Source organism: Tachyglossus aculeatus, chromosome 4, assembly GCF_015852505.1.
Source record: "Tachyglossus aculeatus isolate mTacAcu1 chromosome 4, mTacAcu1.pri, whole genome shotgun sequence".
NCBI lineage: Eukaryota > Metazoa > Chordata > Mammalia > Monotremata > Tachyglossidae > Tachyglossus > Tachyglossus aculeatus.
Window position 1 is genome coordinate 118,452,223 of NC_052069.1, and position 19,459 is coordinate 118,471,681.

The 19,459-nt window shown below is 42.5% G+C and overlaps 1 protein-coding gene across 3 annotated transcripts in view; it reads left to right on the forward strand.

Moving 5' to 3' along the window:
* CDK5RAP2 (CDK5 regulatory subunit associated protein 2) overlaps positions 1 to 19,459 on the forward strand; it is a 135,010-nt gene that overhangs the window by 25,778 nt on the left and 89,773 nt on the right. For all 3 annotated transcript variants that reach the window (XM_038744556.1, XM_038744557.1, XM_038744558.1), the window contains 4 exons: positions 2,941 to 3,051; positions 11,823 to 11,899; positions 14,517 to 14,640; positions 16,028 to 16,182. In XM_038744556.1, the coding sequence (XP_038600484.1) occupies positions 2,941 to 3,051; positions 11,823 to 11,899; positions 14,517 to 14,640; positions 16,028 to 16,182 (467 nt within the window). The remainder of the gene's footprint in view (positions 1 to 2,940; positions 3,052 to 11,822; positions 11,900 to 14,516; positions 14,641 to 16,027; positions 16,183 to 19,459) is intronic.

The window sequence follows — 19,459 nt, forward strand, 5'->3', positions numbered from 1 at the left end:
GCTCACAGTCTAGAAGGGGGAGACAGAGAACAAAACCAAACATACTAACAAAATAAAATAAATAGAATAGATATGTACAAGTACTAGAAGAGAAATGTAGAAGTACAACTCCATTTGCAAGTGAAGTCTTTGGAAGGAACTGAACAGGAACTTCATGTCTTTCTAACAGAACTGTAAACAAATCAGCCTCAGTATTATCATCATCATCAATCGTATTTATTGAGCGCTTACTATGTGCAGAGCACTGTACTAAGCGCTTGGGAAGTACAAATTGGCAACATATAGAGACAGTCCCTACCCAACAGTGGGCTCACAGTCTAAAAGGGGGAGACAGAGAACAAAACCAAACATACTAACAAAATAAAATAAATACTATGACAGGCATCAAAAGCCCTGTGGCATAGAGGTGTGCCTACAGATTCGAGCTTGTTGAGGAAACGACTAGGCATCTCCATCTTAGATTTTCAGTGTAGTCAAATGGTGTTTGTCACCCTGTGAGTTATGCCTCGGGGATCAAGCAGCTTCAGTTTAAAGAAAGCCTGGTTTCCCTTACTTTTATGAGGAAACAGACTAAACATCACCATCTTAGATTTACTATGAAGTCAAACAGTGCTTTCGCCGTGTGAGTAATGCTCCAGAGATCAGAACTTCAGTTTAAAGAAAGCCTAATTTCCCTTACTTTTATCGCTTCATTGTTTTGTGTTTGGTTTTTTAAAATTGTATATAAGTGCTTACTATGTGCCAGGCACTGTACTATACAAGCTAGTCAAGTTGGACACAGTCCATGTCCACATGGGGCTCACAACATTAATCCCCATTATAATAATAATAATAATTTTGGTATTTGTAAGCACTTATGTGCCAAGCACTGTTCTAAGCCCTGGGGGAGATACAAGGTAATCAGGTTGTCCCACATGGGGCTCACAGTCTTAATCCCCATTTCACAGATGGGGTAACTGAGGTCCAGAGAAGTGAAGTGACTTGCTCAAAGTCACACAGCTGATAAGTGGCAGAGCTGGGATTAGAACCCATGACCTCTGACTCCCTAGCCTGTGGTCTTTCCACTAGGGAAATGAAGTGATTTACCCAAGGTCCCACAGCAGTCAAGTGGCAGAGCTGGGTTTAGAATCCAGGTCCTTCTTACTCCCAGGCCACGCTCTATCCACTGAGCCACACTGCTCCTCTTGGTGGCTCAGTTCTCCGTTGCTGGATTAGATTTGATCTTCCACTTGACCTCCTTTTCCTTTCAAAAATTAGTCAGTTACCTGAGGACTTGGGCCGCTGCCTCTGTAATGTCTTCTTTGTGCTCCGATTCATTCTGTCCATTCTAAACCGTAGGAGATAATGGATCTGTTCATTAAAGTTGTAAGCAGCGAGGTCAGCGGCTCGGGATCCTTGTCTTCCCAAGCTTCCAGACCCTGGAAGCGATATGCCTTTGGGCCGTGAGCATGCTTCTGTCTCCACCCAATTCCTTTTGCAAAAAGATTGTAAAATTATTCAGTCAGTCAAGTAATGAGGAAGGAGTGTGGCTCGGTGGAAAGAGCCCGAGCTTGGGAGTCAGAGATCATGGGTTCTAATTCCGGCTCCGCTGCTTGTCAGCTGTGTGACTTGGGTAAGTCACTTAGCTTCTCTGTGCCTCGCGTCATCTGTAAAATGGGGATTAAGACTGTGAGCCCCACGTGGGACAACCTGATCAGCTTGTATCCTCCTCAGCGCTTAGGACAGTGCCTTGCACATAGTAAGCACTTAACAAGTGCCATTATTATTATTATTAAGTGGTGACATTGCCGTTTCTTTAAAAGTAAGGAAAGCTTTTCTGAGCAAAGAATGAGAAGCAGTGTGGGCTAGTGGATATTCATTCATTCAGTCGTATTTACTGAGTGCTTACTGTGTGCAGAACACTGTACTAAGTGCTTGGGAAGTACAAGTTGGCAACCTATAGAGACGGTCCCTACCCAGCAACAGGCTCACAGTCTAGAAGGGGGAGACAGACAACAAAACATATTAACAAAATAAAATAAATGGAATAGAGCACAGGTTTGGGAATCAGAAGGACCTGTGTTGTAATGCTATCTCTGCTGTCACTTGCCTGCTGTGTGACTTTGGGCAAGTCACTTTACCTCTCTGGGCCTCAGGTAACTCATCTGTAAAATGGAGGTTGACTGTGAGCCCCGTGTGGGATGTGGACTGTGTACAAGCTTGTCAGCTTGTATCTACCCCAGCGCTTAGTACAGTAGCTGACACATAGTAGGCGCTTATCAAATACCATTTTTAAAAAAAGACTTGCCAATGTGTCTCTCGGCTTCTGCTGGGGGAGGTGGTCAAGAAGGGAGTTTCCAAGGAACCATGTGAAACTGGCTGGAGTATGGGTGACTTTCATGCCTTTTCTTCCTGTGCTAAAGTGTTAAAGATGTGGAGACAACAAAAAGTTGGATGTTTTTGGTCCTGCCAAAGCTGAAAGGAGAGGCAAAAGCAGATCCTACGACTGACAGTTTTTGTCCTCGGTGTTTGACAGATTAAACAATGATATTTTCAGCTTTTCCGAGTGTGGTCAAATTAGAAATCTGCTTTCAAACAGAGACGCTTTGGAGCTGAGAGGTGGAAGTGTCCTTAGCAAAGTGCAGATGCAGTTGCCATTTGTTAACTCGAGTGCCAGTCAGAGGGTTTGGTCCACAGCTGCAAGCTTGGAGATGATCTTACCATAAAAGCATCATCTGTGAAAACAAAAGATAGCTCTGTGTGGATCTGTGCATATGTATGTCCAACTGAACTGAACCACATAGAACAAGTGTAACTTTGTTCTGAATTTACCAAATACCCTTTAAGCAATTGGATATTGGATATTAGAGTTGTACTCTCGATACCTGTTGATGCTAAACAGGCGTTGATAAATAGCACTCTTATTTCCCACCTAAGAAAGCAAATATCCTTCTGTTCCAGCAAATCACCGACCTGAAGAAAGAAAACTTCAACCTCAAGCTCCGTATTTATTTCCTTGAAGAACGGATGCAGCAGAAGTTTGATGGTCCCACTGAAGACATCTATAAAATTGTGGGTATTTAAAAATCAGTCAATCAATGGTGTTTATGGAGTGTGCACTGTGCACTGTAGTAAGTTCTTGGGAAAGTGCAGTGTAGCAGAGTTGGTAGACATTTTCCCTGCCCACAACAAGCTTATATCACAGCTGATCATTATTGTATCTTTCCTCAGAATTATTTCAGCCAGAGAAATGCTGTCTTTGATTAATATTTGGCTCTGAAATAGCACAAATCAGTGCAGCTACTTTTATATTTCAATTGATTATGGGTTGTTATAGAGATTAGAATGGCCCTTGATATTAAATAGAAGTGTTAGAGATTAATTTTAATTAACAAAATTCCTTTTTAGTACACTGTGAAATAAAACAAATTAGTAGAGGGATAAATCACAGAAATGTCTTTGGATCCACAATCTCTGCCTAAATTATCTCTCTCCGGGTAATTATTTCTTAGATTTTTTTGAGGACTGCTGTGTCAGTTTTTCCATTATATAACTCTTCTTTGTTCCTCATGTGCTTCAATCTGTCATAGAAATTTGCTCTTGTCTGAAGTTTGACCCGGAGGCCTCTGCCCAAGAGCACATTTTCAATTCGAAATCTGCAAGAATGAATACCAAACACTGTTTGGGAGCATTGTCCTGTTCTTCAGTCAGATTCGTTTTGGGCCTGGGGATTATTCCTCATTCTCTCTTCAGGAGGGAAGATCTGTAAACACTTTTGAAAAAGGGGAAATAAGTTGATGAATATTGAGGAGAAAAGATGCAGGAGGCTAAAACTTCTTGAAGAACGAAAAACATCTTTGCCTTTTCAATGCCATTTCACAGAGGGATCTGGGGAGACAGTGGGTGCGATGCCTTTACAGATGAGAATGTCGTTGGGCCTAAGTAGAGGCCAATTTCAACAGGGTCCAGGTTTATTCCTTGGAAGAAAATTAGGGGATTTTGGAGGAATAAGAAATCCTCAGGCTGCTCGGAAATAATTTAGGACAGAGGCAAGCCCAGTCTGACCCCCAAGCGATGTAATGTGGGCCATCAGAGTGATTTATGGCTATCTGAGCCAGCTGCAAATCATCATCCTTATCATCATCAGCATCAATCTTATTTATTGAGCACTGACTATGTGCAGACCACTATACTGAATGCTTGGGAGGGTATAATACAATGAAGTAGTGCTCTGCACATAGTAAGCGCCCAATAAATACGATTGATGATGAAGTAGGCAGACAGGTTCCCTGTCCACAGAGAGCTTCCAGTCTAGAGGATAATAATAAATACAATAGACTGTGAGCCCACTGTTGGGTAGGGACCGTCTCTATATGTTGCCAACTTGTACTTCCCAAGTGCGTAGTACAGTGCTCTGCACATAGTAAGCGCTCAGTAAATTCATTCATTCATTCAATCACATTTATTGAGCGCTTACTGTGTGCAGAGCACTGTACTAAGCGCTTGGGAAGTAAATACGATTGAATGAATGAATAATCATAATTGTGATATTTGTTAAGCGCTTACTATATGCCAGGCACTGTACTACGCACTTGGTAGATACGAGATAATTGGGTTTGGTACAGTCCCTGTCCCACGTAGGGCTCCCAGTCTCAACCTGCATTTTACAGATGAGGTAACTGAAGCACAGAGAAGTGACTTGCCCAAGGTCACACAGCAGGCAAGCGGAGTTAGGATTAGAACCCAGGTCCTCCTGACTCCCCTGGCTCATAGTCTATCCACTAGCCCCCACTGCTTCCCCATTCGCAGCGCCTTCTTGAGTGTGATTCATTCATTCAGTCGTATTTATTGAGCGCTTACTGTGTGCAGAGTACTGTACTAAGCGCCTGGGAAGTACAAGTTGGCAACATAGAGATGGTCCCTACCCAACAACGGGCTCACAGTCTAGAAAGGGATCTTAGAGAAGCAGCGTGGCTCAGTGGAAAGAGCCCGGGCTTTGGACTCAGAGGTCATGGGTTCAAATCCTGGCCCTGCCAATTGTCAGCTGTGTGACTTTGGGCACGTCATTTAACTTCTCTGGGCCTCAGTTCCCTCATCTGTAAAATGGGGATTAAGACTGTGAGCCCCCCGTGGGACAACCTGGTCACCTTGTAACCTCCCCAGCGCTTAGAACAGTGCTTTTCACAAAGTACTTAATAAATGCCATTATTATTATTATTAAGCATTGTAAATAGTCACATAGTCCCACACTGGTTTGGAGGAAGGTAGGAGGGACAGCAGGTGATGGTGTTTGCCCTTGGGCATTCTCTTTGCCCCACTCCTCTTTCCCTCCCTCCCTTCCTTCTTCTGTCCCCACCCCTGCCCCCCAGTTCTTCTGACAGAGGTTGGGAGGGTGGATTTGGCCCGTGGACCTTGGCACGCCTCAAAAGTCAGAGAGCGGCTCCAGCCACAGTTGCCCATTTCTGATCAATGCATTTATCAATCAGTGGTATTTATTAAGGGCTTACTGTGGGCAGAGTACTGTAGTCGTAATCATAATAATAATCATGGTATTTGTTAAGTTTTACTACGTGCCAGGCACTGTACCAGTGCTGGAGTGGACACAAGTGAATGAGGTTGGACATAATCCCTTTCCCATGTGAGGCTCACAGTCTTAATCCCCATTTTACAGATGTGGGAACCGAGGCACAGAGAAGGGAAATGACTTGCCCAAAGTCACACAACAGGCAAGTGGCAGAACTGGGATTAAAACTGAGGTTCTTCTGACTCTCAGGCCTGTGCTCTACCCATTAGGCCACACTCCTTGAGAGGGTACAGTAGAGTTGGTAAATACGATTGAATGAATGAATGAACTGAATTCCTGCCCTCCAGGAGTTGACAGTCAAATGGGGGAGGCCGACATTAAAATAAATTATAGATAAGGAAGCACCAGAGTATTCACTCATTCAGTCCTATTTATTGAGTGCTTACTGTGTGCAAAGCACTGTATTAAGTGCTTAGAAGAGTACAATATAACAATAAACAGACACATTGCTTGTCCACAGTGAGCTCATAGTCTAGAGGATAAGGGTATAAATAATAATGTTAAATAACTATGGTATTTGTTAAGCGTTTACTATGTGCCAAAGCACTGTTCTAAACGCTGGGGTAGATACAAGGTAATCAGATTGTCCCATGTGAGGCTCGCAGTCTTAATCCACATTTTCCAGATTAAGTAACTGAGGCACAGAGGCGTTATGTGGCTTACCCAAGATCACACAGCCTGTGCTCTTGCCACCAAGCCACAGTGCTTCTCTTATGTTCAGAATAATAATGATGGTATTTGTCAGGCGCTTACTATGTGCCGAGCACTGTTCTAAGCACTGGATGTGCCATGGGGTGGGAGTAGAATGAGTGTCAAAGTGCTTAAGGAGTACAGGTCCAAGTGCAGAGAGGACGTGGAAGGGAGAGCACATAGAGTGGGGAAATGAAGAGTTAACAAGGAAGGTCTCTTTGGGGAGATAGGATTTAGGTAGTGCTTTGGTGGTGGTCTGTCAGATATAAAAGGGAGGTGGTAAGACTGATGAGATCAAGGTACTGAGATTAACAAGGTCAGGTTAGGATGAGGAAAACTGATTGAATGCCTTAAAGCCAGTGATAAGGGGTTTCTGTTCATTCATTCATTCAGTTGTATATATTGAGCGCTTACTATGTTCAGAGCACTGTACTAAGTGCTTGGAAAGTACAGTTCAGAAAAAGAGAGACAATCCCGGCTTACAGTCTAGAATTGGGGAGTCAAACATCAAAACATCAGGCTTCAGACATAAAACATTCTGTTTTTTGTGGAGATGGCTGGCCAGCCATTGGAGACTTTTCAGAAGTGGGGAGAGACACGAAATAAACATTTCTTAAGAAAGATAATCCAGACAGAATGAAGAATGGACCAGAGTGGGGAGACTGATGCAGGATCAACAGGTGAACAGTTTGGATGGAGAGGGAAAGACAGATAGTTGCTCCTGTTGCCAAGGTAGAAGCAACAACTCTGGTGACGGGCTGAATATATGGGCTAAATGATTCATTCAGTCATACTAAGTGCTTACTGTGTGCAGAGCACTGTACTAAGCGCTTGGGAAAGTACAATACAACAATAAACATTGTGACATCCCTTGCCCAAAGAGAAGGCCCAGAGAAGTGAAATGACTTCCCCAAGGTCACACAGCAGATGAATGGCAGACCCGGGATTAGAACCCATGACCTTCTGACTCGCAGGCCCGTGCTCTATTCATTCAATCGTATTTATTGAGCGCTTACTGTGTTCACAGCACTATCTGCTATGCTATGGTAATGACCCTCCAGTGTACCTAATATCCTAATAAGCTCAGGCACTGGGAGAAATGGGCTCAATATTTTAAGGAAATGGATAGAATTAAAAAATGTGTATCAGTTCCAGCTTCAACAATATTCATTAAACACCTGCTGTGGGCAAAACACTGGGTTGGACACTTGGAGGACATACACAAGAAGGGAAAAACATCCTCCCTGCCCTCAAAGAGTTTTCAGTCTAATAAGGGCGAGTGGAGACATAAACTGAAGACTCTGCCAGAGTCCTACCTTCAGGTCATCTAGCACCGCAAACTTAACATGTCTAAAACAGAACTCCTCACCTTCCCACCCAAACCCTGTCCTCCCCCACACTTTCCCTTGACTGTGAACATCGCCATCCTCCCCCTCTCTCACACCTGTAGCATTATCCTCGACTCATCTCTCTCATTCAGCCTGCATATTCAATGTGTTACCAAATCCTATTGGTTACGCTTTTTTCAATGGTATTTGTTAATCATTCATTCATTCAATCGTATTTATTGAGCGCTTACTGTGTGCAGAGCACTGTACTAAGTGCTTGGGAAGTACAAGTTGGCAACATATAGAGACGGTCCCTACCCGACAGCGGGCTCACTTTAAAAGCACAAACTGTGTGGGCTGGGCTGTAATGGGGGAGGAACAAAGGTAAGCAGGGGTAGAGGCACCTGAGTGCCTTAATGCCACTGGACTCAAGAGTTTCTGCTTGATGCTTTGACAAACGGGCAATCACTGCAAGATGCTGAGGAAAAATGAACAAAAGAGAGTCATAGAGGAATAAGAGTAAAATATGAACTGGAGAGGGGAGAGGCTGGACGCAAGGAACTCAGCAAAAGGGCTGATGCAGTAGTCAGTTGAAATGGGATATGACAAGTGTTTGGACCAGTGCGGCGGCAGTTTGGACAGAGAGGAAATGGCGTATTCCCAGCGCTTAGAACAGTGCTTTGCACATAGTAAGCGCTTAATAAATGCCATTATTATTATTATTATATTCTGCGGACGTTGTGAAGATGCTTCTTGAAATTCCTGGACCTAATTCATCTCTGACTTCTGTAAAAGTGGAAATTAATTACCTTGACGGTCATTCTCAGTTATTTGCTGAATTAACTAATAATTTACTTATCCCTCACAAATATGTTAAATATCTTTTTTCTGCCCTAAATTTCTCTGTCTGAGTTCTGGGTTTTTTGCACATCTGTGAGACATCAAATTCAAATCAAGCCTCAGCTCCCTCTGTCCCCTTCCTGCCTCTGATTCTAAAGTTCCTAGGTGACCCTCATCCAACTGCTGATTTGTTCCCTCTAGACAGTTAACTCCTTGTATGCAAGGCATGCATCTACCAACTCTGTTGTATGGAACTCTTCCAAGCATCAAAAAACAGTGCTCTGCATACAGTGAGCACTCAACAAATACCACTGACTGACTGATTGTCCTACAACTCTGATACCAGTCTCTCTTCCAGACTACCAATCTTTTATGGATTATCACTCTCCAGAAGATCTGCTACTTCCATTTCTCAAAACCTCACTGACACCCCACTGACCCCTTGGCAATCCCACTTTCAGAGAGAAGCTCACTATCTAATAATCCTCAATCTCGAACAACCCTCACCTCTTCCTGATCTCCTCCACTCTAAATCCCACTTTGTATCCACCCTCAAGGTCTCTTATCTTGCTTCCTCCACCTATCCCTTTCTTCCTTTGCTTCTTCGCCCCACTTTCTTTCCTTATGCCCCCTTTATCTGCTTTCCCCTCATTCCAAAGTCCTCAGTGGGGTACAAAACTATACCCTCCTAGCTATAAAGGCCGAAGCTTAGTTGATTCAAAACTTTCTTCTTTGCTAAAAATGCTCATCTGATTATCTTGTATGGAAGCAGCGTGGCTCAGTGGAAAGAGCACGGGCTTTGGAGTCAGAGGTCATGGGTTCGAATTCCGGCTCTACCAGTTGCCAGCTGTGTGACTTTGGGCAAGTCACTTAACTTCTCTGTGCCTGTTACCTCATCTGTAAAATGGGGATTAAGACTGAGCTCCACGTGGGACAACCTGATCACCTTGTAACCTCCCCAGTGTTTAGAACAGTGCTTTGCACATAGGAAGTGCTTAATAAATGCCATCATTATTATTATTAGTTCACTGCTCAGAAATAAGACACTGAAAAGCAGTGTGGCCTGGTGGAAAAAGCACAGTCCTGAGTTCTAATCCTGGCTCCACCACTTGCCTACTGTGTAACCTTGGGTAAGTCACTTACATTCTCTGTGCCTCGGTTTCGTCATCTGTAAAATGGAGAAGCAATACTTGTTCTTCCTCCTTCTTACACTCTAAGCTCCATGTGGGACAGATACCATGTCCCTTGTACTTATATCGTAGCTACCCCAGTGCTTAGTGTGGCCTTTGCACATAGTAAGCACTAAAATACCACAATTATTACTATTGTTAGATTGGTATTTGGTACCTATCAAGCATTTAATACACTAATAATACAGCATTATATGGTAAGAATAGAGTAATAGTACAGGGAGTAATGATACTAGTTGTTACCACCATCTCACAGTTGTAGAGTAACGTATAGCATCCCATATACACATAGGAGTGCTTACTATGTGCAGAGCACTGTACTATGTGCACAATACAGCAGAATGAGGAGACATGTTCCCTGCCCTTATGTGTCAAACACAGGTCTAAGTGTTGGGGTAGATACAAGTTAACTAAGTTGGACATACCTTCACGGTTCCTCTAGAATTCCTTAACTCTTCAATCAATCAGTCAATCGTATTTATTGAGCGCTTACTGTGTGCAGAGCACTGTACTAAGTGCTTGGGAAGTACAAGTTGGCAACATATATCCAACAGCTATCATGCTGATCCAGGCTCTTATCCTATCTGCCTTGATTACTGCATCAGCTACTTCGCTGTCCTCCCTGCCTCCTGTCAATCCCCTCTCGAGCCCCTATTTCACTCTGCAGTCTGGATCATTTTTCTTAGAAAAAGAAGTTCAGCCTATTTCTCTCCTCTCTACCTCCGCAGCAAACAAGAATCCCATACCATTGGCTTAAAGGCACTCAATCAGCTCTCTCCCTCTATCTTACCTCACTGATCTCATACTACAAACCAACCCCCACACTTTGCTCCTGTAATGCCAATCTACTGTCTGTGCTTTGATCTCATCTATCGCACTGCTGACCTCCTACCCACTTCTTTCCCCTGATTTGGAACTCCCTTCCCATTCTTATCCAACAGACCACCACTCTCCCCACCTTCAAAACCATCCTAAAATCACATCTCCTCCAAAAGGCCTTCCTAAGTCATTTTATCCCCTACACCACTTACACACTCAGATCTGCATCCCTTGAGCACTTGATATCTATTCCATCCTCAGCATCTACATATATATCCTTACACTCTGCTATTTCCCCTATCCGTAGTTGATTTTAACATCTGTCTTTGCCCCAAAGACTCTTACTCTTTTGGAGCAGGGATTATGTCCATCAACTCTGTTACATTGTACTTTCCCAAGGATTTAGTACCATGCTGTGTACACAGTAGGTGCTCAATAAACACCATTGGATGATTGATTGCTCTCTTGTACTCTCCCAAATGCTCTAGACAGTAAGTGTTCAATAAATGCCAGTGATTGATTTACTGATTACTTAAGTTGTCTTCTTGCTGATCAGGTGTCAAGAGAGCGATAATGTTCCATGAGCTGCTCACCATCTACAGTGCATCCAGAAACTAGGGCAGTGGCTTCAGAACCTTTCAGGGGAAGGGATTGGAGATTAGGCTGTCAGTTCCTTTTACCCTCCTTTGTGAGCATGTTCATTTGTCCCAAAGGATCCTTCATTTCTTTTTTCCTTCAGGTTGTTACCACAACCTGATAGCCGGGTCATTCGCAGTAGGAAGAAAAATGAGTAGAAAGGCTCTGGCTATTCCATACAGACAAATCACGTTGTGCTGCTCTTTCTTTGGGTTGAATGTGTTTGTTATATATGTGATTTTTAAGATTGACAGGCCAAGAGGCCAGAGTCTCCTATTTATCCAGATGTTTTTTGGTTTGTTTTTTTTTTTTTTTTTATTAAACATGTTCCCATGGCTGTGACAACTGTATGCGGGAATGTAAACAACCAGAAGTAATTGCTTTGGAATGGTAAAAACAAACTGCAGGATTGCCTTTAATTTGGTTGGCAAAGGGCAAGCAATTTTTAAATCAACCTCACTTGTTTGACATTTATTTATATGGTGGTATTTGAATGCTTTAGTTTTAGAAGCTTGGGAAATTTACATGATTATTTTGAGACTTGAGCAGTGCAGGGCTTTCTGTAGAGGAAACCAGACTCTTTAATAAATTCCCTTTCCAATCTACCCTGAGGCTAATTAGGTTTTGCAGCTACCCGCTGTGTATTACAGACAATGCATAGTCAATATGTACTTGAGGCATTTCTCTGCAATTGAGTTTTGTGCACCTCATTGTGTTTCTACATTGTATCTTTTCTTTTCTAATCTTGCCATGAAGAACATTGAGCTAAAGGTGGAGCTGGAAAGCCTGAAACGTGAGTTACAGAAGAGGGAGCATCTCCTCATCAAAGCCTCGTAAGTGCCGCTTCCTGAGTTTATTAAAAGCAAACAAAAAAAGCTTGACAACCCCCACCCCGAAAATCCAAGCAGTTTTTTGGGGGCTTAGATAGTGGAGGCTTGGCCAGGCTGTAGAATGAACACTTATGTTTATGTAATGCCTTTTATGCAGCAGGAGACCCTTGGAGCGTGTGTGAGAGAGAGAGGAAGAGTGAGCAAAAAAGGGCGGGAGTCGGGGGAGAGAGAGAGAGAGAGAGAAAGAGAAAGTAAAAGCTTCATTTACTTTTGCAGTGTAGCCTCCTCAAGAGGAAAATATGGCAACCAGTAGAGCATAGTGGCACCCAGAAGAGAATGGAAAGTAAAGACTATCCGGTCTAACTAAGGCTGGTGGGACTTGGACTAGGAAAGCACAATTACTCAAATTGGACCTAGGCCATAACACTGTAGGAAAGAACAGAGAACATATGGAATTTCTGGTGATGAGCTTTGATGAGAGTAAGTGCTTCCAAAAATTGTATTTGTTTAGCACCTTGTGGTTGACGCTGTAAGCATTTCTCCATCCCCCCATCTAGGCTGTAAGCTCCTTGAGGGCAGGGAACACGTCTGCCAACTTTATTGTATTGTACTCTTCCAAGTGCTTAGTCCGGTGCTCTACATGCAGTACGTGCTCAATAAGTACCATTGATTGACTGATTGATTGCGCCACGTCTCTCCTCAAGTAGGTTATTTTGAACCTGGTCAGTTGTTGTGGAAGAGTGGGGCCCATGACACTACTCTCCTCTGAAACAAGCACAACTTGTTTCAGAGAAACAACTTGTTTCAATATTGAACAACTTGAACAATATTATAGCCTGATGTCGGCTATAATATTGACCGCTTCACATCTTGGCATTAAGAAGCCTGAATATGAATGACGTAGTACAATTGAAGCCTGCGTTTTCTGCTCTGTCGGTCGTAATTTGTAAACTATCAAAATATAGCAGAAACTAGTTTCCTCCACTAGTCTGCTGTGTGACCTTGGACAAGTCAACTTCACTTCTCTGTGCCTCAGTTACCTCATTTGTAAAATGGGGATTAAGACTGAGCCCCAGGTGGGACACGGACTGTGTCCAACCTGATTAGCTTGTATTTACCCCAGTGCTTAGAACAGTGCTCAGCACATAGTAAGCACTTTATAAATGTCAGGAAAGCAAACAGCAACTACCAAAAAGTGCCGTTGAATGAATGAGAGCAGCTTGGTCCTTAAGCCATGGAGGTGAGGATAAATAATAATAATAATGATGGTATTTGTTAAGTGCTTACTATGTGTCAAGCAATGTTCTAAGCACAGGGATAGATACAACCTAATCAGGTTGGACACAGTCCCTGTCCCACATGGGGCTCACAGTCTTAATTCCCATTTTCTGGATGAGGTAACTGAGGCCAGAGAAGTGAAGTGACTTTCCCCAGCTTGTGCAGCGGAAAGTGGCAGAGCTGGGATTAGAACCCATGACCTTCTGACTCCCAGAAGTTTGGGCCTTAAAAAAAGTTTAATTAGCTTGGAAAGAGTTGATGAGAAATGTTCAGGATGGAAAGAGCAAGTGAAGGGCAGTCTTTACAGAAGAAGGTCAAGAAAATTCAGTTAATCATTGGTATTTATTGAGCACTGTTCTAAATGCTTTCAGCAATGAGGGCATGGAAGGTAGTATTAGTATAAATAGTATTTATTGAGTGTCTCAGTGTGCCAGAGCATTGTGTCAGGCCCTTGGGGAATGTAAAAAAAAATGTACAAAATAATGATGATAAGAATAAGTCTGGTATTTGTTAAGCATCTACTTTGTGCCAAGAACTGTGTGAAGGTCTGGATTAGATATAAGATCATCAGGTTCCACATGGGGTTTACAAAAGAAATAAAAGATGCAATCCCTGCTCTAAATAATCTTACCCTCTAAGGGTTTGTAGGTCAGGCGGAGAGAAGGATTCTGATATTAAGTCTTATTTATTAGGCTTTGGTTTGAGCGCTTCCTTTTGTTAATTTTCTGTCCAGGGAGTGTAACTCTGCCAAAGACCTGAGACCACTCTTTTTGATCAGATAAGAAATGTCCAGGGAACATGCCTCTCAGTTATTCATATTCAAGATCATCATTTTCTCATTAAAGAAACAACAGGATGGGTAGCTTCATGTCACAGGGGCATAGATTTTAGGCCTAATTCCTCGAACCGAGAGCTTATTCCCACTGGTATAGAAACAAAAAACTTTGGCGTTTTATGTATAGAGTGACTCATAGCTGTAAAACCTGCTGATTGAAACCCAGTATTTGCTTGTAATCAGGAGACTTCATTCTTTCCATGCTAGATAGCACTCAGATGGATTAATTGTGCATTGTGCCATACCAAGTATTTTCTAGGCAACAGTTGGCAGAAGAGATAGCGTTAAACACTCCCTTAATCTCTCCAGATTTATTTTCTTTGCTTTTGGCCCAATTGTCCTTGTTTCTGTTATTTTTTATTAACTCTGTGCTGCTCTGCAGCCCCTTTGATATTTGTGACAGGCATTTTGTGACTCAGTAGATATTCTGTAGTTCATAAGTGTTAATTATGATCATAATCATAGTATCGCCTCTTAATGTTTGGTGCCTTTACTGTCTCTTTGCAGCAAAGCAGTGGAGAGCTTGACCGAAAGTGGCGGCTCAGAAATTCAGTGTGTGAAAGAAGAGGCTCGGAAAAAGTTGCAGCAGGTAGAAGACCTTCTGACAGGAAGAATACGTCTTTTGGAAGAGGCAAGTGTAAAAACTTCATAGAGTAGTGAAGCTTCAGCAATGCCTGCTGTTGTCTATATTGTCTATATAGGCAATTTGTTTTCCTCGGCAAAAGAAAGGTCTTTTTGAGAATTAACTGAGACTTTTTGTTCAAAAATGTTTATTACACTTCTGGGTACAAGAGTTATAGGATAATATAGCTGGCAAATGTATTTATTACCAATTCTTACCACGTACAATATTGTCTATAGTTTTCTGTATTTTCCTTTGTTTCAAGCTGGGTCTCCCCTGGGTTGGTAATTCATTCCTGTCCCTTACTTGACACCTGTCCACATGTTTTGTTTTGTTGTCTGTCTCCCCCTTCTAGACTGTGAGCCCGTTGTTGGGTAGGGACTGTCTCTATATGTTGCCAACTTGTACTTCCCAAGCGCTTAGTACAGTGCTCTGCACACAGTCAGCGCTCAATAAATACGATTGAATGAATGAATGGTCTACACAGCCAAGGGAATTTTTTTTCTCAGTAAGTGGTAAGGAAAAAATAATTCCAAATAACAGCATCGAAGCATGGGTTAATCAATTTAGGAATTTTGGGAGTTCAGATTAATTTCATTCATAGCCAGAAGTAAACATCTTAGTACAATTTGGTCGGGCATCCGTGACTCAGGGTTTGTGATATGAAGCTCCCTTTGGGGAGAAAAGCGAGTGATATATTGTGGATAATAACCCCGGCACTTTTACTGATCTCCGTGTGTCTCTCTTGTATGGGTTCCTGGTTATGAACGGCATTCCTTGCAGACCTCTGTTAGAGGCAGGCAATATTAAAGTCACTTCCAAGTTACTTTGATTAGCACATGATTTTTTTTTTCCTATTAATGGCCCAATCTTTGATTTTTTTTCCTTCAAGGGAGATTTGGGCTATTTTTCTACTAGCTTCCCTAAGACCTCTGGGACTGTGTATGATTTATCATGATCTAAATCATTGCGAAGATGTAGCATTGTTTAAAATTCCATTGTTATTACCTAATGCATTTAGGGGTGAGGAGGGAAAGAAATAAATTTGTTTCTGGATTTTTGATGGTTTTGAGGGTTATGGGCAACACCTTTCATGTACTCATTGAAGCTGTAAATATCGACGGGTTTTTTTTTTCCTCGGCAAAAGAAAGGTCTTTTTGAGAATTAATTGAGACTTTTTGTTCGAAAATGTTTATTATAGTTCTGGATACAAGAGTTATAGGAAAATATAGCTGGCAAATGTATTTATTACCAATTCTTACCATGTACAGGACAATTCTGAGAGGGGAAATGTGCTAGAGAAACTCATAAATATTTATATTTTAATCCAATTTCCTTTCAAAATGTTCCCAATTGTATTGAAAAATTGCATCATATGCATTTAATTTTACTCTAGGACGTTAAAGCTGCCCAAGCTGAAGCGGAAAAGGCATTTGCGATTGCAGAGAAGGAGAAGGTTCTGAGAATGAGTGTGGAAGAGAAGCTTTCATTTGCGAAAAATCCTCATCAGAGAGATCTGGACATAGTCCCAGCCCTGGAAGAAAAAGACAGGTCTGACCTTTATCTCGTTCAAAAAATGATTCTCATAATTTGATTTTAAAAATTCATTACAGTAAATCAGTAGCAGTGCCTAAGAACTTGGCATTCTTTTTATTTTCCGTAGAGTATTTTAAGAGAAAAATGCCCCATAGTCATTTTCCTTTTCCTCATTATGTGCTTGTGAAGAGGATGACAATATTACCTTGGCTTCACAAATGTTCAGAGAGTCCTTACCCAGGAGTCCACGGTCAATTGGTAGCAAACTCTGGAATTAAAACTCAGAAGCCAGTTTCCTGTTAGAGGGCCAGTGAAGCATGTTGCCTTTCATCATGCAGTCTGTTAGTGTAATGCAGTTTAAAAAGGAAAAAAAAAAACTCCACTGCTTCTCTGGTTAATGCCCAGACTCTAAAGGTAGTTTTTAAAAATCTTTTGCTTAAGACAATTCTCTTGACCTTAGAAATCCAAATCAACACCCTCCCCACACGTGCACACAATTCTCCTAGCTCTTCACCCATTTTTCACTGTCTTCTCTCCAACCCTTCCTTGATGCCCTCTGTATCACCAGATTAAAATCTCTGAGCACTTGCCTTTCCTAGAGACAGACCCATATAAACCTTCCAGGAGGGCTCCAGAAGGAAGACATCACATGTATTCTGTTTCCTGTAGGCTCCTTGTGCGGTGATCAGTCCTGCCTTACCACCATTCTTTGAGAATCTTCTCATATTCGAGTTAATATTTGAGGGGCCTAAGAAGCAAGACGAATAACTGGATGGCTTAAAGTTGAAGAAGGCCATCTGGTCCTGCGTCCTGCCCTTAAAGGCAGAATTTTTATTCTCCTCCTGCTTTCTAAATGCAGTTTCAGTGTGCTAAAGAGCACCTTTATCTTGGAGAGATTTCTTTTCCAAGGATAATCTGTTTCTTCTTGTCACAGTACTTAAAGCAGAACCTAATCCAACTATGTTATCCAAGAAAATGGAATACAGTAAAAGCCTGGATAAAATAAATCGGATATAATCCTGAATTTTCATTTTGAACATTCATCTCACCCTCCTCTCATTAAACCTTTTGCTAGAGCGTCTAAAAGAGACTGATTTCATATTTCTTCCCCTTCTTTTTTTTCCTTTCCCACCCACTGGAGGAGTAGATAACGACCCAAGAAATGCCCCAAATCTGGGCATCAGTAGGGAGAGAAGTAGCGAGCACTTAGGGTAACCATCAACTGGATTATCCTTTATTCTGTTAGCTCCTTGTGGGCAGGAAGCATGTTTGCCAAGTGTATTGTATTGCATCACCAATTATCATCATCACTGGTATTTATTGGGCACTTGCAATGTGCAGAGCACTGTACTAAGCACTTGGGAGAGTACAGTACAATGAATTTGCAGTCTAGAGGGACACAATATAAATTAATGACTTACATTATATAATTTACAAATATGTACATAAGTGCTTTGGGTTTGAGGGTGGGGTGAATATCAAATGCCCAAAGGTCCCAGATCCAAGTTCGTAGATGACACAGAAAGGAGAGGGAGCAGAGGGAAGGATTTAATTGGAGAAGGCCTCTTGGATGAGGTGTGACCTTAATAAGGCTTTGAAGGTGTGGAGAGTGGTGGTCTGGTGTATATGGAGTGGGAAGGAGTTTCAGACCATGGGTAGGATGTGGGAAAGGGGCTGGCGTCCAGATAGACGAGATCAGGGCACCGTGAGTAAGTGGTGGTAGAGGAGTGAAGTGTATGGGCTGGGTTGTGGTAAGAGATAAGTGAGGTGAGGTAGGACTGTAGACTTGTGGGCAGGGAACATGTCTACCAGCCTTATTGTACTTTGTACTTTCCCAAGCCATTAGTACAGTGCTCAGCACACAGTAAGGCCTCAGTAAATATGATTGATTGATTGATAGGTTGAGGCAAGCTGAATGGGTGCTTTTAAGCCAAAGGTAAGGAATTTCTGTTTGCTGCAGAGGTGAGTGGGTGATCTCTGGAAGTTCTTGAGGAGTGGGGGACGTGGACTGAACTTTTTTGAGGAAAAATGATCCTTCCAGCAGAGTGAAGTATAGACTGAAGAGGAGAGAGACAGGAGGGAGGAAGGTCAGTGAGGAGGCAGGGGCAGTTGTCAAGGAAGGATAGGATAAATACTTGAATCAGTATGATTGCCATTTGGATGGAAAGGAAAGGGCGGATTATAGCAATGTTGCGAAGGTAGAACCGACAGGATTTGGTGACAGATTGAATATACAAGTTGAATGGGAGATGAGTTGAGAACAACACCAAGGTTATGGGCTTGTGCGATAGGGAGGATAGTGGTATTGTCTACAGCAATAGGAAAGACTGTGGGGAGGGCAGGGTTTGGGTGGGTAGATAAGGAGTTCTGTTTTGGGCATGTTATGTTGGAGGTCTCAGCAGGAGGAAATGTGAAACTGCAGAGAAGGAGGGAGGTTGGGGCTGGAAATGTAGGTTTTGGAATAATCCACATGGAGATGGTAGTTGAAGCCATAGGAGCTAAAGAGTTCTCCAAGGGAGTGGGTGTCGATGGAGAATAGAAAGAGACCCAGTACTGAGCCTTGCGGAACCCCTACTGTCAGAGGGTGGGAAGCAGTGGAGGAGCCTACAAAAGAGACTGAGAAGGAGTGGTCGGAGGGATAAGAGGAGAACCAAGAGAGGACAGTGTCATTGAAACCAAACTTGGATCAAGTTTCAAGGAGAAGGAGGTGGTCTACAATGTCGAAGGCAGTTCAGATGTCTGGGATGATTAGGAGAAAGTAGAGGCCGTCAGATTCTCTGAGAAGAAAGTCAATGGTTACTTTAGAGATGGCTGTTTCTATGGAGTGAAGGGGTGGAAACCAAATGGAGAGTATCAAGGAGAGAATTGGAGGAGAGGAAGTGGAGACCACGGTGGGTAGGGGGTAAATAACTCTCTCAAGAAGTTTGGATAGGAATGGAAGAAGGGAGCCATGGGTTCAAGGGAGTTGGTTTTTTTTTTTTTTAGGGTATGGGGTATGTAAGCATATTAGAAAAGCAGTGGGGTGGATGCTATTTGAAAGTGTAATTTATTCATATTAATCTCTGTCTCCCCATCTGGACTGTAAGTTTGTTGTGGGCAGGGAATGTCTGTTTACGGTGCTCTCCCCAGCACTTAGTACAGTGCTCTGCTAACAGTAAGTGCTTAATAAATATGACTGAATGAATAAATGAAGTGAACGGTTGAAGATAGCCGTCAAAGAGGGAAGAAGGGAGGGGTCGAGTTTTAATACGGTGTGAAGGGATGGGGTCAGAAGCACAGGTGGAGGGGGTAG